We start from the raw sequence: 26,437 nt of genomic DNA, 5'->3' as shown, positions 1-26,437 counted from the left end.
AAAACAAATGATTTGTCTAGTTAGCAAGCATCAGATTCTATAAGTAAATATAATGTATGTCCAATTTCCTGACTGTAGATTGAGCCTGTTTGCTCCTCCCTGTTTTCCCCTTTCTTAGAGCCAAATGTGAAGGTCCCAAAAAGGCAGCTGTGAGCCTCTATTTAGCTGAGTGCTGCAGCTTTTGTCCCTTGGAGTGTCTGAAGGCTTCCTCTGCACTATATAATCTTTTCTGTGGGATGTTTTCCTTCACGGCTGAATACATGTCCTCCAGAGGGAAGATATCTTGCTTATGGAGTTTCTAGTTCTCTTTCCATATTCATATTATATATCCAGGGAAAAGCTCAATGAATGAGAGTCAGGAAATCATATTTCCCTGTATTTTCAGAAATAACTTGCATTTCAGGCTAATCAAGGCATTCCACTTTACCATTGTGACAGATGTTTTGTTTGCTTCTCACCGTTCTTTCACATTATTCACATATTCACTTTTTCTTTTTGTGCCAAGTATATGAGAATACAGTTTGCTTATACAATATGTGCCAAACATAAATTTCTAAAATGAAGCATTCTTCCCTTATACTATGATTTTAAAATTTTCAGGTGATTAAGTGATGATTCTGTATTTATATTGCTGTGGGAGTATTAAGTCTTTGTAGCCTCAATCTAATATACTAAGAAACTGAAGGATTGAGGAATCTTTGTCCAAAGCTGACTTCAGGTGAATAATTAGAAGTCCTGTCTCTCAAGTAGAAACAACAATAATTTCAACTTAAAGAAAAGTAGTTTTCTTTTTTCTCTTTGGAAATCTGACTTTCTAGAGCAAGTAAGTTTAAACCAAGTTTTTCTTTAAACATGTTGAAGTTATTTTCCAAAATTTTCCCCTTAGTCCCACTTAGTATTTTTCTAGACAACAGCCCGGTGATCAATCATCCAATTGCTATTTCAAGCAATTTTCAATTAAAAAAAAAGTGTCTAAATAGTATAAAGTCTCACTCCTGTGGGGCACCATTGTCCTTGAAGATACTTGCCTAAAAGACCCTCAATAAGACATTTCCTTTTATTGGTTAGATTTCAGGCAGAGGTTTGCACTTTGCTCAACCTCTAGGACAGTTATCAGATTGGAGAAGAACCCATCGAAAGAGGAATTGTTAGCAAAGGTCAAGAATCAGAATGAAGGCAATTGACTACATGGAGACCAGACCAATTGGCAGAGGGATGAAAAGGCTTCTTGATGCTTATGCCTGCCCCTACCCTTTACTCCACCCCTTCTCATCTCTCCATGAATGCAGTCTATAGGGTAGGGAAGGGAACTGGAAGAAGTGACCAGAACCTTTCCCATGCTTCTATTTTGATCTGTGCTGTGAAAAAAAAGAGGGGGATGGGAAGATGAGAGAATAGCTTAATGTAGCCTGTATGCCTGTCTGTATGTTTGTTCATGCCTGTTATTTTTATATGTAATGGGAGCTCGATCTATGGGAATTATTAATAGCACCAAAAAACATCAACAGTACGTGCTAGTAGTCAGGGATAGAGAAACCGTTTTCTCTTGTGGATTATGGGCATGCTGAAATGCCATATAGGATTCCAGAAAAAGAGGCAACACTGCCCAGGAGAAGTGTATTCTTTTATGGGCAAGTTCTCCAAGACAGGAGTTTTCAAGTTCATATTCGGGAGCATCTCAATGGAATTGGTTTCAGATTAACTGTTGGGTAGCATTCTGGTTTGATATAGCCATAATTGGGCTTCTCATTAATGGAACAAAATTATATATTACTGAAAAACAGTCTGGGTTTGGAAATTTGTAACTTTAATGGTTGCCAACCAAAACATTGATGGGTGTTAATTTATTTTAACGCAGATGTTTTTAACCCATTTTTTGTGGACCTTTTGGAAGTTTGGTAAAACCAAAGACCCCTTGTCAGAATTGTGATTTTACATACATAAAATGGGATACATAGAATATAAAGGAAATGGATTATATTGGAATTATCAAAGTATTAAAAAGTTCATGGATCCCAGGTTATGTGCTTACTCTAAGGAAATAATCAGCTTTTTCTTCCTCACCTTCCAAATACTTAAAAGACAGCTACTCTGAGAGTCAGCATAATTCATATAAAAATGATCTGTGACCCAGAGCAAAGGAGCATGTTTAATATCTCTTTATCTCACTTCCCATGAATGTCTGAGTGCTAGGGGAGGGCCAGGGCCAGGGTTTCATAGCCAAGGAGCCACCGCCCTCCACTCCAGCTGAATTGTACAAAGTTGTAATCTGCCATTAGAACAAACTGAGGGAGTCACTAGGGAAGAGACCGTCATTCATTGGGCACTTGATGTACTTGAAAGGGTTAAAGGGAGCTCCTTTGAGTGAGCAAAGTTTAGGGGAAAAGAGAAAAAAGTCAGAGAATTGAAAGAAAGAGTGAAATGAGGAGAGGAAACTGTGTAGAAACTTTGCTTTCAACATCAGCTTCTATCCCAGAACTTGGCCACTTAAGTGGTAGAAGCTCTGGTCAGTGCTTTTCTAATTCTCCACTCTTAAAAACTCATTGGTTACAGGAACATAGAGGAGCCTTGCTTTGTAGGTACTCCTTTCATTCAGGTAACCTCCTGAACTAGGTAATTCCTTTTTTGTAGGCCAGTTTGGTCAGGATGCCCATGAAATGCAGAGAGTCCCATTGAGTTTGTAGAAAGGAATGAGTTAAACATGATTTAATGTTACATAGGCCCTTGCATTTCTAAGTAGGAATATCAGAATGATCACTCTGAATGTTTTATCCATCTGCTAACTTTGCTGCATTTCTTTCAAATACACGTATGAAAAATCAGTTCTCTTCTCTGTATTTTCCAGGCAGTCATACTAAGTACAAAGCTAAAGTTACAACCAGAATTGGATGTGGAAAAGGTAAGTCATTTGTTTGCATATGTGATGTGTTAGAATCAAGCTTCAACAAAATCAGGACCCAAACCACTGTCCTCAAGATAGTGCAGCATTCCTTCTTCACAAAGAAAATTCTTCTGGGAGATTCAGAGGTAGGTAGGAGTGGGATTCTATTCCAGCTCTGCAGAGAGTCTGGAGGAAAGAGTGGAAGAAGGATGCTATCCATCAGTCAAGAAAAAAGCTCTTTGGACAGACTTAACAGGGTCAGAAAGGACACTGTATTGATCAAAAGAAATTAGAATGGTGTAATCTCTTTCCTCCCACCATTGTTACAACTATAAACAAGGATGTGGAAATCCATTGGGTGGCCACTTAACACCACTTTGAGTAACTAACCCTGACTTGCATCCAGTGCATTGAGGCCAGCTTAATTTCTTTAGAGCACATAGAGCACATGACTGTATTTCTTCCCCCTTCCCCCCCCCCCCCCCTCCTCCCCCCCCCCCCCAGTCCCTTTTGGTTTTAAGCCTAAAAGAGTTAAGAAAATCTAAATATGTTTTTGTTTCATTTACTCTCAATAAGTGTCCTTGTCTCATTCTTAATCAAAAATGTTCTTTCTGACTTTTGACTGAGGTCTGAACTTATTAAGTGTTTAGGCTTATAGTCCTATAGATAGATAGATGGTACAACTGCAGTGTTGTAGGTTAGAAGTATGAAGTTCAACATTATCATGTTTAATTGAAATTAAAGCTCTGAAGAGCTTTCTCCTTCCTGGGTTTCACAGCTCTTTATACTTTCTGGGTCTGAGGCCTGGCCATTTATTTATTTATTATTATTACAAAGTGTTCATCATAATATGATTGTTGATGTGCGTGTGGTTTTCTTCCCTCCACTTTAGATGTGCACACCTTTGCTTCTTCAGGATAAAGCGAACCTTGTTGAGGACTATGTGGCTGACTATCCACACCTTCAGAGCCAACTCTTACAGATCATGGATACATGGTGTCATCCCAGTTTTAATACTAGAGATATTGCTAGGTAAGTCATCCAAAGATGCCATGTAGAGTAATTTTGCAGTGTAATTCTGCTCTCTAGACTTAAGCATCTAAACCAGCTGGTTGAGAAGCAGAGAACATGGCACCACAATGGGTTCTAGAGTCAGGTTCCTCAGCAAAAGTTTTAGAATCTGCTACCTCAGCAGGTTTCAGAACCACATGCCTGAACAGAATATAAGCAATTAAAGGTATGGCAAATCAAAAACAAATGAGATTAAAAATACTTTGGAAAATTACTTTTCCTTGTAAAAGGAACAAATGACAACTTTAACTCTTCACATATCTTTTACCAGAAGTTTCTGGATATTGCCCCAGGAACTAATCATTTTTCCTTACATGTATATAGTGCTTTATAGTTTTTACACACTCATAATCACCCTATGAAATAGATGATACAGAAATGAATCTCATTTATAGATGAAGAAATTGACAACTCCTTGGGGTTAACTGATTTTCCTATGCTCCAAGCAGCATATGAACCCACGCCTCCAGTTGTACATGTGCTTCTCACCATGTTCCCAGTAGCCACAAGATGTGTATAGAGATCCTACATTTTGTAGGGATTTTTAAGTTGGGGTAAGGAGGGGGAGTCTCTGTGGAAGTAGCTAAGAAATCAGTAAAGGCCAAGAATCTGAGTACAGCCTCTCATGATTTTTTTTCTCTTGAGAAAGTGTAGATCTGTGTCTGTGTACATGCTTGTATGTAAGTTGTTGTCTCTTTTGTCTGCTGTGATGGGATGAAGCAGACTGATATGTGACAGTGGTAACTCCTTGTTCTAGCTCCTTCTCCCTTACTAATTCTATTCCTCAGTATTACACATAGTTTGGAAAGGAGTGAAAATATTCCTTCCTCAAATTTCTCATAGTACTTTGCCTGACTCTCTCTTTGCATTTATTTTTCTCCCTTGTATAGGGGAAGCTATACAATGGATAGAATGCCAAGCCTAGAATCGTTAAGCCCCAAGTTGAAATTTGGCCTTAGAAATTTATTGATTATATGACTCTGAGTAATCATTTAATCTATGTTTTCCTCAGTTTTCTCTTCTAGAAAATGAGGGTGATACTAGAGCTTACCTTGCAGAGCTGTCATACGGACCAAATGAGATAATTGTAAAGTGCTTAGTATAATGCCTGGCACATGGTATTAGGTAAATGTTAGTTGGAGTTAATTATCATCATCATTATTAATTTGATTGCTCTGTACTGTTCTCCCTCATTAAATTAAAAACTCTTTTAGACCAGGACTTATGATTTATCTTTTTATTCCCCATACCTTTCATGTTATATATGCTGAATATGTACTAGATTAAATTGACTAGAATTCTCTGTGAAGATTCATAGTCCCGTAACTGTCTCACAGGCCTGACTATAAGAATTGAGTGAAGGAGAAACACAGACTCTTGTCTTGAATAGTCTTCTGCTCTGACACATACCAATAATGTTATTAAAAGAACTATGGAAAAAATCTGTGATGATGTACTTGCTTGTCTTCTTTCTTGCAGACAGTATCAAAATGTGCCTCCCTCAAGAGCAGACAAACTGAACCAGAAAATGCTGAGCAAACTTGTCTTCAGGCTGCTGGGCCAGTACAACCTAGATCCAGGTGTGTGGCTTTCTTAAAAATCATTTCACCAGCAGATTTCTTTTTTATTTAAAAAAATTACAAACCCAAAGAAGCCTTTCCATCCAGACCAGCAGTAATCAGGAGCTAGTTCTGAGCCATGGTTCCATTAATCTTAATTGATGTAATCTCAAAGTGGAGCGTATGAATTATGGAAACAGTCACTTCTTTTGTCGGTATGGGATGCCAGTGAGAGTAGTGTGCTGTTTCATCCTGTGGTATGAAATAAATCCTGACCTCCAAAGAGCTTAAGTCCTTGGATTCTGATGTCTAGCTATGAGTTATCATTCTGTTTCCTAATGAAATAGGCCACCCATAATTCATCAAGGCTTCCAGAGAGGAAGCGTTCACCCAGGGCAGAGAAAAGAAACATGGCAACAGTCCATCTTGAATTTGGTTGGAAGAGGGAGGCTGTAGTTAAAGGATATTTATACTACTCTTGCAACTCATTTAGAAAACAAAACAAAACGGAATTTATGGTGTTCAGAGGAATCATTTAAATAACTTCCCCTTCAGTCCCAGGCTATTCTTCCCAATCTGTTCATTACATTGCTTTGTATTCCAATTGGAGGAGCAGGGGGCATGAAATAGGGAACAGGTTCCCAGCAGGAACCTCTGGGTCACTCAGCAGGCCTGAGTCTGCATTCATTGCCACTTGGTCAAGCACACGGAATATTGCATGCCTCTCCTCTTCCCCTGCCTCTGAACTCCTGAGGGATTGAGGGAATTTGGCTAGCTCTGAGAGCAACGTACCATTCTTCCCCATAAAGGGAGATGAAGGAAGCATGTCTCTGCAGGCTGGTTTCCTGCCAAAGGCTAGTAGAGTTTACTTGGGTGCATTCTTCAGCCCTTCCTGCATCTCTATCCTATCTTCTCTTCCTTTTCCCCACAAGAGAACAATTTGTGTCCATTCTCCCCAGACCCAGAGCAAAAAAACCCAGCTGAAAGCTTCATTTTTGCTGGTGTCAAAGCCTCTGTTGTCAACTTTTAAAAAACTAACTTCCCTAAGGGGATCTAAAGACTTCTTTTCTATACTGTTCATTAAAGCCCGGCAGGATATCACGGATTGAGGCCAGAAGAGCACCCATACTCACTGTGTACTGTGGCCATTAGCATCATTAGGAGAAAAATCAGCCGTCCACCTGGCAAGCTCTGGAGTTCCATGGCTCTGACCTTCTCTTCCATTTAGGACAGTCTCATTCTGGTCTCTGTGACCTTGCTCATGCTTTCCCCACTTCTGAAATGCCAGTCAAAATTTTGAACTTCCTTCAAGACATATCTTTAGGAAGCTTGATAAGACCAGTATACTATAGTGATATTAATTTTATTGGGAAGATCTGACACTTGCTGTGATACAAGAACCACATTATCTAATATTGTCTTATTATAACTTTAAAGCTGTTTTCTGGGTTTTAAATGGATACATGTTTTATATCCCTGACTACTGTAGAATACACAAGCTGTGTATTCTACTACTTTAGAATACCCAAAAGTCTCGGTGAAGTTTTCAATATTAATAATCTCAAAAGCATAAAAAACAAACTTACAAAAACATCATTTGAAGGTTTAATTATTTGAATTTTCTTTATACTTATTTGGTTTTGTGAATGTTGAATGATAAATCTTCAATTTAAAAAAATTATGAATTATGAATTATGTGTGTGACACTTTCTGGGTAACACTGGATAAAAGTGAATTGGCAGAGAAAGTCTTCTAGCTTAGTGACTCCAATCACTGGTTCTATTTCCATTTTTCTCATGTTTTTGTATCAGAACTATCATATAAAAACCTCATTCTTTGGATGGTCTTAAGGCTAGGATTACAAATGCACACTTTGAGTCACAACAGCAGCTGATGAAAGTTTTTACAAAGTTTTAAAAATCAACAAAACACCATTATTTTAAAATGTTAAGTAATAAATTTTTAAAAATCAGTTTGTAGCATTTATACATCTGAAGTTTTTAAAGCTTACATCCTCACTGAGACTTTTGGCACACCCTGTATCCTTCTCAGAAGCTGGAGCCCTTTCTTCAGCTTTCCCAGTGCTTGTGCTTGGTGCTTTCTCCATATCTAGTGCATGTCTTCCAAACACATTCTTCTCATCCCAACTTGGTAGAATACTGTTCATCATACCCTTTGCCTTCCCACCTCCTGCCATCTCTCAAAATGTACTTTTTGAACCATTTTCTCTAGCTGTGTCCCCTTAATTCTTTAGAATCCAAATTAAGTTCCCCTTCCTTTCTGAAGTCTTCCTGATCACTTCCCTCTTCAAAGTTCCTTCAGTGTTTCTGGGCCATACCACTAATTCCGGGACTTCTCACAGACTGTGTTGTGTTGTTACTTAGCTGTTTCATGGCTATGCTGTGCTTCCCTAGCTTTACTGCCAAACCTTTGAAGGCAGCCATTTCCTCTTCTATTTCTTATTTCTTCGCCTAAACCCTACCACTGGGCCATACACATATTAGGTATTTAATAAGTTCATGTTGAATGAATATATGAAGTGATTGCAGAATTAATGAATTAAGAGAAGGGCTAATTGCTTCCTATTGACCAGATGTTAAGGTGCAGTATTTATTAGTCTTCTGTATTCCTAGTATTTGTTTATATAGTATGTGTTGCTATAGCTCCTAAGTGCTTTCCAGAGTAATGTAAACACAGTAAGTTTTGCTGGGAGTGAGTGGGTATCCAGGTGCTTATGAAGACTGAACACTTGGGAGGGAAGTAGGGGAGGATCACTTCCTGCTTTGGATGTTAGCCATGAGACCCAGTCATATTGTTTTGTAAACAGGAGCCAACAGTGTGATGTGGCAGCTAAAAAAAATGAATTGAGATTTTTAGGCTGCATCAATAGAAGTCTTATCACCCAGAAGGAGGGAAATGATAACACCATTGACCTCTGCCCTGGTCAGACCAAATCTGGAACATTGTGTTTAATTCTGGACAATATGTGTTAGAAAAGACACTGGCAAAATGAAAAGTGTATAGAATAAAACCACCAAGATTATGTAGAGTCAGGAAATCATGACAGCTGCAGAAGGGTTGAAGAAATTGAACATGCTTAACCTATAGAAGAGTAGATTAAGGGAAAGATGATAGATATCTGTAGTTTACATTGCAGTCCACTAAAATTCTCCCCCCCCCCTTTTTTTCAGATGAACTTTTATGCTAGCTGTACCTCTTCTGTTTTGTATTTATAAAATTGATTTTTTGAATCCAAGGACAAAACTTTTATCTTTATCCTTATTTCATTTAGATTCAGGCCAATGTTCCCGATTTTCGGGATCTTTTTAAATCCCAACTCTGCCATCCAGGGTTTTGGCTCTCCTTAGTTTCATGCTATCTGCAAATTTAATAAACATGCCATTTGCCTTTATCCACATAATTGATAAAAATGTTAAATTGTCTTAATCAAAGGTTCCTGGGACTTTCTCCTGAATGTAGCCCCTCAATCAGTTCCAAATTAATTTAGCTTTATCGTCATGGTATTCACTTGTTTCACTAGCCTGGTACCCCTGCCAAGTATGTAAATGAGGCTAGGCTGGTGCAACCTGTTCTAGAAAAATGCATGATAGCTTCTGGTGATTATCACTTCCTTTTCTAGATATCTATTTTCAAAAACAGATTCTAGAATTACATTAAAAAAGATTTTGTATTTTCAGTATTATATTCTTATACTGTGAAAAGCTTGAGGCATGATTCTCAAGGTTTCTACCCCATTCTATGTTTATGTTCCTTGCTAGACAAATTGGGGTCAATTGTTAGAACAGAAATTGCAATGTAAAGAGTTACACAGGAATAAGTGTGTGCTTGTAGCCATACCCAAATATTTTTGAGACTAGACTTGGCACCCTGAGAGTCTGTATTGGAATCAACATTGTCTAGGTGTGTGATCTTAGGCAGATCACAGCACTCTAGTTTCTACGACTGTTGTTTGTTTGTTTTAATACAAATAGTTTTTATTTTTCAAAATATATGCAAAAATAGTTTTCAACATTCATCCTTGCAAAACTTTTTGTTCCAATTTTTCTTCTTCCCTTCCTACCACTCCCTCTTCTATAGACAAGTAATCCAATATAGGTAAACATGTAATTTTTCTAAATGTAGTTTCACATTTATCATGCTGCACAAGAAAAATCAGGTCAAATCGGGAAAAAATGAGAAAGAAAAAAAACAAGCAAATAAACAACAAAAAAGGTGAAAATACTATGTTGTGATGCACATTCAGTCCCCATAGTCCTTTCTCTGGGTGTAGATGGCTCTCTCCATCACAAGTCTATTGGAATTGGTCTGAATCACCTCACTGTTGAAAAGGGCCAAGACCATCAGACTTAATCTTCATAAAATCTTCTTGTTGCTGTGCGCTATCTTCTCTTAGACCTATACACTTTATTTAGTATCAGTTCATGTAAATCTCTCCAGGCCACTCATGAAATCATCCTGATAATCATTTTATTATAGAACAATAATATTCCATAATATTAATATACCATAACATATTTAGCCATTCTCCAATTTATAGATATCCACTGAATTTCCAATTTCTTTCCACTACAAAAAAAAAGGACTATTACAAACATTTTTTGCACATATGGGTTTTTTTTTTTCCTTTTTTATGATCTCTTTAGGATACAAATCTAGTAAAGACTGCAGAATAAAAGAGTATACACAGTTTGGTAGCCCTTTGGCCTGCAAGTGTTAAATGGAGATAATAATAGAACTTATGCCTATTGTTAGGGATTGTTGTGAGCAGTAGCTGACAATGTTTTAAAGTGCTTTTTAGCTATTTTAGCGCTTTTATCAATGTCAGCTATCATTATTACGTCGGTTACAAAAGCATCATATGTTGTTCCTCATGCTCTCTGTTAAAAAAGAAGGGAGTTCAGCACAGTGGGTTTCTTGATTCCTTGTCCTCAATTAGGTTCTCTTTTCTCTGATGATAACAATCCAGATTCATCATCTCTCTGTTGGTTGTGCTTTCCCTGATAACCCCAAGCCAGTTGCTTTACTTCAAAGGATTGGGGTTAGGTTCTAACTTGCCTACCTTGCCAGGTAGCAGAGAAAAAATTTTAGTTCAATTCAAAAAGTATTTATTAAGCATCTGTGTGGTTGGTTCTGAAGCAGATATTGTGGGGGTACAACCCAAGAATTGGGACTGATTATAAAATTTTCTGCTTTCAAAATATACCTGTAATTTATTTCTCTCCTTGCATTCAAGTTGCTGGCAGTTTTATGGAGAGATAAGATTGATTTTTTTGAAACAAAAAACATTGAGACATAATAGGTGACTAAGGCATGGAGTAAAGTAGTTTGTTCAAGACTACAGCAGTAGTTTTTATGTGATCTTGCGCAAGTTACTTTATCTTTCTTCACAATGGGAATTTACAAATTACTTGTACTATTTCAAAGTGATTTGTCATTTTATTTTTTCTAGTTACATATAAAAACAAATTTTAATGTTTTTTTTAAATTTTGAATTCTAAATTCCTTTTCCCTTCAGCTCTCATGCAATTTGATTTGATTATATATATATATATATATATATATATATATATACAGTCGTGTAAAACATATTTCCATATTGGTCATGTTGTGAAAGAAAACATGAACCCAAAGGAGAAAAAGAAAGAAAACAAAACAAAACCAAAAAAAAATTTGCATTTACATTCTATCAGTTCGGGAGGTGAATATCATTTTTCATCATAAATCCTTCAGGATTATCTTGGATCATTGTATTGCTGAGAACAGCTGAGTCATTTACAGTTAATTATTGTACAGTATTGCTATTTCTATGTACACTGTTCTTTGATTCTGCTCACTTCACTTTTCTTCAGTTCATCTAAGTCTTTTCAGGTTTTTCTTAAACCATCCTGTTTATTATTTCTTGTAGCAAGATGGTATTACAAAAGACATTCCCCAAATGGTGGCATCACCTCAATTTCCAATTCTTTGCCACCACAAAAAGAGCTGCTATAAATATTTTTTGTATATGTGGATTCTTTGCCCTTTTTATTGAGCTCTTTGGGGTAGAGATCTGGTTTTGGTATTTATTGCCGGGTTAAAAAATTATGCTTCATTTTATAGCTCTGTGGGCATAGTTCCAAATTGTTACTCAGAATGATTAGAGCAGTTTACAACTCCACCAGTAAAAGCATTAGTATCTCAATTTTCCAACATTCCCTCCAATCTTTGTCATTTTTCTTTTGTCATATTGTCCAATCTGATAAGTGTGAGATAGTAACTCAGTGATTTTTAATTTGCATTCCTTTGTAATCAATAGTGATTTAGGTCATTTTTTCTACATGACCTCAGATAGCTTTGATTTCTTTTTCTTAAAAATGCTTCTTGGAGTCCTACCAAATTCCTTCTATGACACAGACATGGTACTGATACCTAAACCAGGTAGGCTGAAAACAGAGAAAGAAAATTATAGACCAATCTCCCTAATGAATATTGATGCTAAAATCTTAAATAAGATATTAGCAAAAAGACTACAGAAAATCATCTCCAAGATAATACACTATGATCAAGTAGGATTTATACCAGGAATGCAGGGCTGGTTCAATATTAGGAAAACTATCAATATAATTGGCCATGTTAATAACCAAATTAACAAAAACCATATGATCATCTCAATAGATGCAGAAAAAGCATTTGATAAAATCCAACATCCATTCCTATTAAAAACACTTGAGAGTATAGGAATAAATGGACTTTTCCTTAAAATAATCAGCAGCATCTATTTAAAACCATCAGTAAGCATCATATGTAATGGAGACAAACTGCAACCATTCCCAATAAGATCTGGAGTGAAACAAGGTTGCCCACTATCACCGTTACTATTTAATATTGTATTAGAAACGCTAGCTATAGCAATAAGAGCTGAGAAAGAGATTAAAGGAAAAAAAAAATGCTTCTTTATATCCTTTGATCAATTGGGTTATGGCTTGTATTCTTATAAATTTGGCTCAGTTATCTTTATATTTGAAAAATGAGGCCTTTATCAGAGAATCTTGCTGTAAAAAAAGTTTCAGTTATGATCACTAACTCTGTATTTCCCACCATCCTGTTCTCTCTCCCTTTTCACACTATCCCTCCTCAAAAGTATTTTGCTTCTCAACAAACTGGGAAAACATCTTCACAGTTAAATGTTCTGATAAAGGCCTCATTTCCAAAATATATAGAGAGCTGACTCTAATTTATAAGAAACCAAGCCATTCTCCAATTGGTCAAAGGATATGAACAGACAATTTTCAGATGATGAAAATGAAATCATTACCACTCATATGAAAGAGTGTTCCAAATCATTATTAATCAGAGAAATGCAAATTAAGACAACTCTGAGATACCACTACACACCTGTCAGATTGGCTAAGATGACAGGAAAAAATAATGATGATTGTTGGAGGGGATGCGGGAAAACTGGGACACTGATACATTGTTGGTGGAGCTGTGAACGAATCCAACCATTCTGGAGAGCAATCTGGAATTATGCCCAAAAAGTTATCAAACTGTGCATACCCTTTGATCCAGCAGTGTTTCTACTGGGCTGATACCCCAAGGAGATACTAAAGAAGGGAAAGGGACTAGTATGTGCCAAAATGTTTGTGGCAGCCCTGTTTGTAGTGGCTAGAAGCTGGAAACTGAGTGGATGCCCATCAATTGGAGAATGGTTGGGTAAATTGTGGTATATGAATGTTATGGAATATTATTGTTCTGTAAGAAATGACCAGCAAGATGAATACAGAGAGGCTTGGAGAGAATTACATGAACTGATGCTAAGTGAAATGAGCAGAACCAAGAGATCATTATATACGTCAACAACGATATTATGAAGATGTAATCTGATGGAAGTGGATTTCTTTGACAAAGAGACCTAATTCAGTTTCAAGTGATCAATGATGGACAGAAGCAGCTACACCCAAAGAAAAAACACTGGGAAATGAATGTAAACTATTTGCATTTTTGTTTTTCTTCCTGGGTTATTTCTACCTTCTGAATCCAATTCTCCCTGTGCAACAAGAAAACTGTTTGGATCTGCACACATACATTGTATCAAGGATATACTAGGAGATATTCAACATATATGGGACTGCTTGCCCTCTAGGGGAGGGGATGGAGGGTGGGAGGGAAAAATCGGAACAGAAGTGAGTGCAAGGGATAATGTTGTAAAAAAATTACCCTGGCATGGATTCTGTCAATAAAAAGTTACTATAATAAAAAAAAAAGTATTTTGCTTCTGCCTACACTACTCCCTCCAATCTATCTAACCTTCTGGCATCCCGAAACTTCTCTCTTATCCACTTTACTTCCTGCTTCCCTGTAGTTACCTTAATAGATTATACCCTAAGAGATACCTGTAGATTTTTATACCTAGTTGAACTTGTAGGTTATCCTCTCTTTGAATCAAATCCTCAAAGGATTTTTGCCAAGGACTTGGTAGACCTTAAAGCATCATACCCATGTGAATTATGATTGTCACTATATAATTCAGTTCACATGGGCCAAGCAGCTCAGAATAATAGGTCACCAGGCTGGCATTATAAGGCTTCATATATTTGATTTGGGCTCTGAAGGACCTATAGGATTTGGATAAGTGAACACTCATTCTGAGAGCAGTGTAAACCAAGGTGGAGAGCTAAATGAGCCTAATGTGCTTCAGGGAGAATGAAGAGACTGACATGAATGGAGAAGAGGGTTTGTATTTGAGAGTAGTATGAGATTAAGTTTGAGAGGTAGTTTGAAAAGTAGTTATAGAGAGCCTTGAATGTCAGACTAATGAATTTGATCTTGATCCTGTGGGGAGTGAGGAGACAGGAGATAGGAAAAAATTATGTGGCACTACATCTCAAAGGCCTAATATTCTAGGACTCAGACTGGATGGTGATTGGTGTAGATATATATTATCAAGTGAAAGTGGTGGATTTGGAAACCTAAATTACAGATTGGTATCTCTGAACTAAGGAATCAAGAAACCTGGGTTCTAATCTTGGTTTTCCAACTAACTAGTATCCACTTATTTTTTCTAGACCTCATTTTCCTCTTTTGTAAAATCAGAGTGTTAAATTCGATCTAGTCTCTAGAAGAACTTAATTGACCTGAACCTGATGAAATCTTTCTCAGGTAAGGGGAGAATGAGATGGAAACAGCAGAGGGCAGAAGAGGACTATATAGGATTCAGAGGGTTTTCTCAGGTAAAGTAGGAGCATCTCTTCCTTCAAACTTAGCTCCTAGGCTGCATGAATCTCCTAGAGATTCATGGCGATCACTGCATCCCTTTCAGAGATGTAACATGCTCTTAACAGTCAGGGCATAATTCAGATGTAGAGCTGCAGAAAAAGTGAAGAGATAAATGTCTTAATATTTTATTAACCTGAATTTGAAAATAAGAACTTGTCCAGAGCTATCTTGGTATATTTGAAAATGTTGCTCAATTAATAGCTATGAGGACTGACAGGTTGAGATAAGCATAAATGGGAACTTTCTCCTGTTTAACAGTAAAAATGAAGCTGCTTAAGCATACCATAGAATCTTAAAGCAGGGTCAGAAGGGTCTGTGCTAAGGAACTGTGTCACCATTATTGCACTCACAGACTTAACAACCCCTTGGGAATATTTCTGCATTTTTGAAAAGGTTGTTAATAAAGGAGGTTTCATAGTCTCCCTCCAAATTGACATTTGATGCCATAGAATCTTTTTTTCATCACCATCAGATGATAATTATTAAATCTTTCAGGGATGGCTGCATTAAGTAATATACTGATTCTGCTGACTTCATATGTCTCCTATCTAAAAGAAAATGAGCAAGGACAGGGTAAATATCTAGCTTAGTTTTTTTTTCCTCTGGAACAAGGCTATATCTTCTCTAAGTGAACTGGAAGAAAAAGTTTCATTTTCTCCTTTCATAGTCTTTCCTTTAGCTTATTTACTGAAGGCAAAAATGTGGGCTTTCTACTCTATGCCTGTCCAGGAAACTACTTGAGCTATTCCTCATAAGAGAGCCATGTTTCCCACAAAGCATTTCCCTACAACTCTTTCTTTTTCTCTTATCTGGGTGAACATGTGGAAGGTTGCCTCTTCTAGTTGACTATGAGCCTCCTTTCCAGCCTAAGAATAGAGAAGCAGACTCATGTTTATTCAGTACCTTACTTTATCTCCTAAATCAGTCAATAAATATTTATTTTCAAGAGACAAGCAAAGCTAGGAGCATGTTCTCTCTGCCCCTCGAATGTATATACTATTTTAAAGTAGGCAAGATTCAGACTTGAAATGATTAAAGAAAATTATAAAGTTCTCAAGTAGTGGACATTTTCAATTGTGTGTGTCCCATAAACATCTCAAAATTCAACATGTTCAAAACAGAACTTATTTTCTTTACCTGTTCCTGAACCTTCTCCCTCCAGTCCCCATGGTTCATAATCTCAGAATCATCATCCCCTCCTCAATCTCTTCCTCTCCTCCATATTTTTTTATTAAAGCTTTTTATTTTCAAAATATTGCATGACATGCTTATTTTATTTATTTATTTTATTATAGCTTTTTATTTATAAGATATATGCATGGGTAATTTTTCAGCACTGACAATTGCAAAACCTTTTGTTCCAATTTTTCCCCTCCTTTCCCACCCCCTTCCCCCAGATGACAGGTTGACCAATACATGTTAAATATGTTAAAGTATAAGTTAAATACAATATATGTATACATGGCATGACATGTTTAACATATATAGAATCACTTGTTGACTGAGGGAGAAAGTGGTGGAAGGGAGGGAAAAAATTAAAACACAGAGTTTTGTAGGGGTGAATATCAAGAATTATCCATGTATATGTATTGAAAATAAAAAGTTTTAATTAAAAAAAAACATATGTATGGATAATTTTTCAACATTGACCCTTGCAAAACCTTGTGTTCTATCTCCTCCATATCTTATCAGTTGCCAATTCTTATAGATTCTATAGCCACAACATCTTTTCATGTAGCCCTCATTGAAAAAAAATGAGGGGTTCACTTCTTTCCTCTTAATTTTTTACCCTACTATTTTTTCAGCATCTTTTTAATTGGTCTTCTTACTTTGTCTCTCTCCTCTCCATTCCATCCTTCACATACAACTGTCTGAGCTTTATTTGCAAGGCCTACAGATCTGACTGCATCATACCCCTTCTCAGAAAGCCTAGGCAGCCTCTTCTTGCCCAGATCAAATAGAAACTCCTTTTTTTGGCACTTAAAGCCCTTTCCAATCTAGTCTCAAGCTTCTCTTTTCAAACTTATTATGTTTTATTTCTTTTCATATGTACTCTGATGGTCCAGCCAAAGTGGCTTTCTTACTATTGTTCCCGCCAGATTTCATCATCTGTCTTTATGTCCTAGCACTGGTTGCTCCCCAAGCCTTTAATGTACTCCCTCCTCATCTCTGCCTCTGAGAGTCTATAACTTTCTTCAAAGTTCAGCTTTCTCTTGCGCATTTCTTGATTCCCCCTTTCCCCCCACTGTGCTTTTCCACCAGAAAATTTCCTTGGATCTATTTAGTTTGCAGTGTTGTATTTATGTATATGCTCAAATCTTAATTCCTCTGATAACCTCCTTGAGTGCATGGATTATTTTGGTCTGTAATCCTCCTACCCATCTAGGGAACTGGATGGCCCAATGATTTGGAATTAGGATGACCTGAATTTGAATCTTGTCTCCAACACCTATTAGCTATGTAAGTGACCCTGAGGGAATCACTTAATCTTAGTTTCAATTTCTTCATCTGGAAAATGGTGATAATAATAGTGCCTATCTCACAAATTTGTTGTGAGGATCCTATGATTTAATTTGCAAACACTAAAGACATAAAAATGCTAGCTTTTATTATTAATTACTGCTTGTTATTTTATTGATTAATTGGATATTTGGGTTTTTAACTATAAGTGTAAATTTTGGGAAGGAGTGAGACTTGGTCTCCCTATCTCATCTAGGCTGGAAATAAAGCGTCTGACTACCACAGGCCAAATCCCAGTGCTGATTGACACAGAAATTTTGACATACTCTATTTCTGACCTGGACCATCTTGCCCTTCCTAAGGTAGCCTGATACTGCTTTCTCCCACATATACTGGTGCTGGTGTTAGTTTGGACACCTGATTGTCCTTAACCCTCTTGCAAATCAGAACTTCCCACTTTCAATGATCTACCAGCCTCAGCCTCCCCATCGCAGGGATGATACACCCAGCTACCATAAGTATTCCTAGAAATGAGAAGAATTAAGACTGTAGTAGTTGGGAAGATTTCATAGAGAAAGTGAATCTTAAAAGACCTTTTCATATCTTATCAGAATGATAAGAATCCCTTCTAAGCAGACATATCCAGAAAAGATTATCCAGCCTTTCTAATCCCAGTAGCTCCTCACTAGCCATAAAATTATTCTCACCTAAATGTTATCTGTTTCAGTGTATTTTCCCTAAAGAGGGAAAGCAGGATTCCAACATTTTTTTGCATGACAATCCAGACTTCATGAACTTGAAGTCTGTCATCAGGATTATCAGGATCCAGCCCCAAACATGAAAGTTTCATGTTATGCATTTCTGTGTTTGGCATAGTGGTTCCCTCCCTAACTGAGAAAATCCAATTAGGGGCTGACTGCATTGTCACAGTGGCAGCCTCCCACGCTACTACCGATTCACCGTGGCCAATAGCCAGCATGGGTAGTCAGTAGTAGCAGCAGTAAATGTTTGCCACTGCTTTTGCCTGTGGAAGACCTTGCAGGGAATCCTCGTGACTGCCGTCAGCAGCCCTGGCGTGGAGTAGCCTGGGCCAAGCAGGGATGATGACTGCCTTTGTTTAGAGGGTAGGTACTTTGAGAAAAGCTTTCCTTGTAGGGTGGTCAGGAAGAATCACTGGCTGTAAGTTTTACTCCTATTTGCAAGCATGTGTAGAGTATACAATATTCATGGTTTTTTGTCATTCCAATAGCATTTATCCTTGACAAAGATATCCCAGATAGAGGTTGCTTGTGTCTGACTAATAGGTTTGGGTGCAGCAGGTTAAATTCTGAAATAATTTGTTATTAGGGATGATGTGCTCCAGTTTGAACTTTTGATGAAATGACAAATACTTTTCACTTAGACAATAGCATGATGAAAGCCACCAAGTTAAAACAAGATGACTAAGAGGTGCAGACTAACTGATGGCAAGGGAAAACTGCCTTTCTCTGTGTTCAGGTATAAAACATAAAATTGCTTTATGCAGGACATTTGAAAAAGTCAAAGAACTTCTGTGCTATGTCCTATAAAATTATCTAGCTATTAGCATATTCTTAGCCCTAATTCTTTGATATTTGGGTTCCAAAATGCCCCCTTAATCAATCTCCCTGCCTCTTCCCTCTTTGGCCTGTCCCATGTATGTTAGTGACTTGTCTGAAATGGCTACTCTGGGCTTGTATACAAGGCTCAGTGAATAATGGAAGAGCTGTCCAGACAGAGGTGGTGGATCAGATCTCTGGACTCTCAGGTCATAAATAATCACGACTAGAAAAGATTTTGGAGACTATCTAGTCTGCCTCCTTCATTTTACTTATGGGAAATTGAGGCCCAAAGAAAGAAAAAACTTGACCAAGCCTATGCAAAAAAATTATAGCCAAGTTAGTACTAAAATGCAAGGCCCTTGTCTGTCCTGAAGTCTAGAATCTTTTTTTTAACTTCATCATGCTGCTTTCCAAAGAGGACAAAAGCTGAGATGTGGCCATTATATTATCAAATAAACAAGCAGTTATTAAGCACCTACTATGGGCCAGGCACTGAGCTAGGTACTTTTGTTACAAAAAGAAGAAATTGGATTTGCCTGTTTTTCAAAGAGCTTAATTACAAGGAGGGAGACAATTTGTACATATTAAGTAAGAATAGGAAAGACATGAAACCTAGAATAATTTCATTGGTGTAGGGAATTCCCAAATGGGGAAATACCATCCACCCAAAGAGATTGGCACCTTTCCTGCAACTCACATCATCTTCAAAAGTCACCTAAGTTAAATGACTTGCCTTGGGTCACACGGCCAATATATATCAGAAATGTAACTTGAATCCAGATCTTCCTGACCAGCTCTTTACCCACCATGCCATTGTCTCTCATAGAAGAAACATGAGATAGTTTAAAAATAAAAACACTGGTACTTGGGGGGATCAGGAAAGGTTTCACATAGAATGTGGCATTTGAGTTGAGTTTTGGCAGAAATAAGTGATTCTATAAGACAGACATAAACCAAGCATAATGGGAGCAGCTAGTATAAGTGATGGAGACATTGCTGTTACTACCTAAACTAATCTATTTATTTAGTGCTATACCAATAAGACTTCCCAAAAACTGTTTTGATGACCTAGAAAAAATAACAACAAAGTTCATATGGAAAAACAAAAGGTCAAGAATTTCAAGGGAATTAATAAAAAAAAAATCAAATGAAGGTGGCCTAGCTGTACCAGATCTAAAATTATATTATAAGGCAGCGGTTACTAAAACTATCTGGTATTGGCTAAGAAATAGACTAGTTGATCAATGGAATAGGTTAGGTTCAAAGGACAAAACAGCCAATAACCTTAATTATCTAGTGTTTGACAAAACCAAAGACCCCAGTTTTTGGGATAAGAATGCATTATTTGACAAAAATTGCTGGGAAAATTGGAAATTAGTATGGCAGAAACTAGGCATTGACCCACACTTAACACCGTACACCAAGATAAGGTCAAAATGGGTTCATGATCTAGGCATAAAGAATGAGATCATAAATAAATTGGAAGAGCATAGGATAGTTTACCTCTCAGACCTGTGGAAGAGGAAGGAATTTATGACCAAAGAAGAACTAGAGATCACTATTGACTGCAAAATAGAAAATTTTGATTATATCAAATTGAAAAGGTTTTGTACAAACAAAAGTAATGCAGGCAAGATTAGAAGGGAAACAATAAACTGGGAAAACATTTTTACAGTCAAAGGTTCTGATAAAGGACTCATTTCCAAAATATATAGAGAATTGACTCTAATTTATAAGAAATCAAGCCATTCTTCAATTGATAAATGGTCAAAGGATATGAACAGACAATTTTCAGATGATGAAATCAAAACTATTACTACTCATATGAGTGTTCCAAATCACTATTGATCAGAGAAATGCAAATTAAGACAACTCTGAGATACCACTATACACCTGTCAGATTGGCCAGAATGACAGGGAAAGATAATGCAGAATGTTGGAGGGGATGTGGGAAAACAGGGACACTGATACATTGTTGGTGGAATTGTGAATACATCCAGCCATTCTGGAGAGCAATTTGGAACTATGCCCAAAAAGTTATCAAACTGTGCATACCCTTTGATCCAGCAGTTTCTCTACTGGGCTTATACCCCAAAGAGATACTAAAAAAGGGAAAGGGACCTGTATGTGCCAAAATGTTTGTGGCAGCCCTGTTTGTAGTGGCCAGAAGCTGGAAAATGAATGGATGCCCATCAATTGAAGAATGGTTGAGTAAATTGTGGTATATGAATGTTATGGAATATTATTGTTCTGTAAGAAATGACCAGCAGGACGAATACAGAGAGGATTGGCGAGACTTACATGAACTGATGCTGAGCAAAATGAGCAGAACCAGGAAATCATTATATACCTCAACAGCAATACTGTATGAGGATGTATTCTGATGGAAGTGGATTTCTTCAACAAAGACAAGATCTAACTTAGTTTCAATTGATCAAGGATGGACAGAAGCAGCTACACCCAAAGAAGGGAAATGAATGTAAACTGCTTGCATTTTTGTTCTTCTTCCCAGGTTATTTATACCTTCTAAATCCAATTCTCCCTGAGCAACAAGAAAACTGTTTGATTCTGCACACATATATTGTATCCAAGATCTACTGTAATCTATTTAACATGTATAGGACTGCTTGCCATCTTTGGGGAGAGGGGGGAGGGAAGGAGGGGAAAAATCAGAACAGAAGTTGAGTGTAAGGGAAAATGTTGTAAAAAATTACCCTGGCATGGGTTCTGTCAATAAAAAGTTATTTAATTAAAAAAAAAAAAGAGAGATGCATTGCTGTGCAGGGGTCGGGTGTAATATAAAATGAGAGGGGAAAAGTAGGATTGGAGCTAGGGTGTGTTGGGTTTTGCAAACTCGAGTTTATATTTGAGTTTAGAAGCAATAGGGAATCACTAAAGTTTATTGAGTAGCAGAGTGACTCAGTTAGTTTTACAGATCAACACTATGGAAAATGGATTGGTTTAGGAGAAACTTAATGCAGGAAGACCATTATAGCCTAAATTAAGGTGTTGGCTGAATGTGTAGTGAGAAGGGGTCAAATGTAGAGATGTTATGAAAGTAGAAGCAAGACTTGGCAACTGATTGTAACCCAAATCTCATTTGATTTGTAAAGATGGTTTGAGGTTCATCACTCTCTGAATGATGAAAGTAGAGTAATGGAGATAAAGCCAAGAAGTGGCAAGGAGGAGTGAAGCGTATTCTAACTCAGTGAGTCCCAGGGTGTGAGGGAAAGTGCAATCACTGCTGGAAAAGATGGCTGGGGCAGTCGCATAATCAAAAGAAAGCCAAGTCTTGGTGCAAGAAAATGGAAGGAACCAAAAAGAAGGTGGAAGATGAAAGCATGTTTGCTAACTCTGAGGGGGCCTTTTAAAAAGCCCAGTGAATCCCTTTGTTTTTGTCCACTTGCATTTTTTATTTCCTTCTCACATTAATTTTACCTTATTTGTAAGTTCAATTTTTCTTGTACAGCAAAATAACTGTTAGGACATGTATACATATATTGTATTTAACATATATTTTAATATATTTAACATGTATTGGTCAACCTGCCATCTGGGGGGGGGGGGGGGGGGAAGGAGAGGAAAAGTTGGAACAGAAGGTTTTGCAAGGGTCAATGCTGAAAAATTACCCATGCATATGTTTTGTAAATAAAAAGCTATTTTAAAAAAAGCCCAGTGGAAGAATGAATAGGTTTGGAGTAGGGCATTGGGGGATAGCAATAAGGGAGTGGGCAGGGAGGAGATAGAAAGACAGTTAAAATGGGCAATGCATGACAGGATGGGTGCTTAGCATAGGAAATGGCATGCAGAAGGTACTTAATAAATGATTGATAGATTCTTAATTATTGAAGAATGAGTTCTGATAGGTCATCCCCATCTCTAAGGGTAGGATGGAACCTGGTCAGGGCTTAGGCAGCAGCATGTAGCTGGAGAGGTGGGGAGAGGTCTCTGTATGGGACCAGTCTTGGACAACTGATGAAAGGAACACAGAGAAGTGGGAACCAGATGACATGGTATTTCAAGACTAGGGAAGAGAGGACCATTTCCTTCCTAATGTGAGAAAGAGGTTCGGAGTAAGGATCTCAGTTGGGGCAAAAGCTCTTCTTAGTCATCAGCTTAGAGCAACCACAGCCTCAGTAGGGGCTGCTACCACTACTGGGGGCGAATGGGCTTTCCGCATCTTATCAAGACATAAAATTGGTTAAAATGTTGAAGGGGAAATATGTACAAGGTGACAGTAATTTCATGACAAAGTAATTTCCTGTTCTCTACCACCAATTCCCAGGGTAGGAAAAGAAAGCACAACCAACACACAGTAAGTCTGCTAACAAGTCATGGAGCTGAGGTATTTTCTCTCCTTTGTTTCAGGTCTCTGCCCAAACGTCATGAACCAGCGACATCTTGGAGCTCTCAGGTACCTCTTCTACAAGAGGTTTGTCGAGGTATGCCTGCATAGCACATGCAAGATGTATTTTGCTATGAAGGTTTGTCCATGTTAAAAAGAAGGGCCTCTACTGCTATACTTCTAAGGAAATACAACACAATTCAACTTAAAATGTTTCTGACCTTTGGACATACAGTACTCGCCATGTAGTAGGCACTTGATGCTTGCTGACTCATTGATAAAGTCATCAAGAACATGGAAGAGAAATGTAGTTTGCCTGTATCTCTATCAGTGGGTTTAGGCAGTCCATCATAAGCATTTAATGCTGTGCCATGTCTATGAGCCTATAGTCTCTTCTGGCGGTTTTCAGCCAGAAACTACATCTGAGTCCTCTGGCATTTGGGATCATTTACATATGTTAGAGGGTGAGTGACGTTTTTTTAATTGGAGGACTAGAAATCTACCCAATAATCTCACATCTTCTCCTGTGCAATGGAAGTATGTATGTAGTATAAACAAGTATAAACAAGTGACTACTTTTTCCCCATGATGAATGTAGGCAGAAGTAAAAAAAAAATTTTGAATTCCTTCACATTTACCAAAATTTTTAAGAATACAAAGAAGTAAACCATTTAACAAATTTTGTTTCCACTTGTTAGATGCTGAGGACATGATATTTGACTTTAACACTGAATTAATCTCCCCGATGAGTGTCTGTCACCTCTCATAGCAGACAGGTTTGGATTAGAGTTGTGCGAAAATATTGACTTCCCAAAAGGCAAGAGACCCATTCTAAATAGTGGAGTAGTTTTTATGATTTGTGTGTGTGTAACTACATAAAAAAGGTAAAAAGTAAATGTTATATAAATTCCTAGAAAAATTAGAACCAATTTACTCATCTTTAAGCTTATTCAAAATCACAATTAAGGTTGCATTTGGACAAATATGCAAAGAGGCCACAATGAAGGCCATCAAATGCCTATGAGAAAACACCTACTTTCTTGGTTAGCGAGCTGAAGGGGGACCTCAGAGATCATTTGATCCAATCACCTCATGTTATAGTTAGTGAAACTGAGGTCTCAGTCCAGGATTATACAAGTAAAAATGGCAAACTATGATTTCAACTCAGGTTCTCTATGCCTAAATCCAGAACTCTTTCCAATGAGCCATGCCCACTCTTGACTTAAGGTTTCATTTGGAATTTGTCCTCCTCCCAGAATACCAGACATGAACTAATCAGAGCAGCCTTGGTTGAAGTATGAAAAGGGCTATGTGGGAAGCTGGAGTTCCTGTATTCCACTCTTCTGAAGGAAAAAAAATAGCACTGGGTATATTTTAAATTAGATATGTTGTTCTTATGGCTAGAATTTGAGTGTTGACAATAGAAAATGAGTCAGGTAATTTATTTCAAGTCACTATTAATCTTGTGGTCTTGTGTCTTCCTCTTCATGTCTAATGCCTTTACACCAGAGGATTTATTTTTATAAACAGTTATATTTCTGTTCTAATTGCTTTCCAGAAAAGCATGACCCAGGAGAACTGGGAAGATCACATTCAGGTGAGTTTAATGTATTATCTGTCTCTAAGAAATTAACTCATTCCAGAGTATGTGAGCATTGAGCTTGGAGCCTAGGATTAAACCCTCTTTGACCTGTTAAGTTAGACAGTAGAAGGACTAAAGAAGAAAAAGATTGGGGTGCTGAAGTAGAAACCTGTCAGCTTTTTAGAAGTCTGGCCATTTTTGCAAAGGAAATATAAAGTTCCTTCTCAATTTATGTAGAAGTTGGAATTTTTAATGTATATTTATTACTGTAAAGAATCATAAAGAGGAAACTAAACACCTTTGTAGCTATGCAAAAATATAAACTGTGACACAGACTTGCTTCAAATGTGATAAAGGCACATTTTTATGCACATCTATCATTTTTACTGATCCATCTGAATATTAGCTGATAGCCTGTATGGAGGAGAAAGCTTGAATCAGGGCTTTAAAAGCATTAAAGTTAATTTTTTAACTTAGATTGAGTTCCTAAAAGCTTGACAAAATTACACTATTGCTTTTTAATCCATTGAAATTTTTTGTTATTAACAAAAATTGACTTAAAGCTATAAATAGAAGTCTATATTCATACTTACCTCTGTATGATATATTAAACTATTTTCTGCAGATCCAGGCTGCCTCTGGGCATATAACCATTTGCTGTTTGTAGAGTCTAATATATTCATTTACTTATAACCTGCAGGACCTGACATTTTATGTGTGTGTGTTTTTCTCTCTCCCCTTTCTCCCATCTTTCCCTTCTCCCCCTCCCCCCACAACTTTGAAATTTTGTTAGGATAACATTACTTTGCAATGAGGCTTCCAAGGACCTCACAGCAGCCATATATGTAGGCACAACTGTCATGAAACTTCATATTTTGGAAATTTACTCAGATTTGTGAAAACTAATGCTTAGTTCTGGCTCTATTACTGAAGGAAAGGATTGTAACTCTGTGCCAGGTCATCAGTTGAGAATGTCTACTAGATTAGAGCAATATCTCCATTCAAACTGTGGGCTTGGGATGCATGGGAGGCACTGTGTTATCAGGTGAATATAGAGGAAATATTCTGAGTTCCTTATAAATCACATTCCACAAACACCGAAATGAAAGATAAATGAAATTAAGGATTCTCTGTATGCTGCACAAGGAAGCTACAAAATAAGTTCACCTTCACAAAAAAAGCATTGGCCATGTATTCATTGGGAGTGACTGCAGGAGCTAGTTGATAAATCTTATGATATAATGTGTTCACTTTTCTGGCAATTTTCTAACCAACACAAGTCCCCATTAAATCCTACAAGGAACTTCCCTGTCATGTCCTAGCCCCAGCTTTGATGAGTGAAGTAGTTCTTTGGCCTTATGTGAGGGAAATAATAACATCTAGCAGAATTTCTTACATCATAAATTATTCCACAGATATGTGTGTCTCTTTTTTTTGGGGGGTAAGCTGTGTAGACAAGGCAAAGGTAAAATAAGGAATGATCTGTTTATGAAATCACACTGACTGGTTTGATTGTGAAGTTTTACAGTAGCTCCAAGTTTTACCACTAGCTATGGATCTCTCTTCCTCCCCCAAGATTCTAACCCAGGCTCTTTTCTTTTCATCCTTCCTGATGTCATATTTGGTGATCTCATTAGCTCCCACAGGTTCCATGATTGTCACTCTGTAAATGATTCCCAGATC

General features: G+C 37.3%; 1 protein-coding gene across 9 annotated transcripts in view; it reads left to right on the top strand.

The window, feature by feature from the left end:
* The window catches only part of EXD3 (exonuclease 3'-5' domain containing 3), a 428,763-nt gene that overhangs the window by 186,146 nt on the left and 216,180 nt on the right, over nucleotides 1-26,437 (top strand). For all 9 annotated transcript variants that reach the window (XM_031951937.1, XM_031951943.1, XM_031951935.1 and 6 more), the window contains 5 exons: nucleotides 2,846-2,899; nucleotides 3,774-3,913; nucleotides 5,432-5,532; nucleotides 23,196-23,269; nucleotides 24,731-24,769. In XM_031951937.1, the coding sequence (XP_031807797.1) occupies nucleotides 2,846-2,899; nucleotides 3,774-3,913; nucleotides 5,432-5,532; nucleotides 23,196-23,269; nucleotides 24,731-24,769 (408 nt within the window). The remainder of the gene's footprint in view (nucleotides 1-2,845; nucleotides 2,900-3,773; nucleotides 3,914-5,431; nucleotides 5,533-23,195; nucleotides 23,270-24,730; nucleotides 24,770-26,437) is intronic.

Source organism: Sarcophilus harrisii, chromosome 2 (genome assembly GCF_902635505.1).
Source record: "Sarcophilus harrisii chromosome 2, mSarHar1.11, whole genome shotgun sequence".
NCBI lineage: Eukaryota > Metazoa > Chordata > Mammalia > Dasyuromorphia > Dasyuridae > Sarcophilus > Sarcophilus harrisii.
The sequence above is the reverse complement of the archived record's forward strand: the minus strand, read 5'-3'. Positions and strand labels throughout refer to the sequence as shown.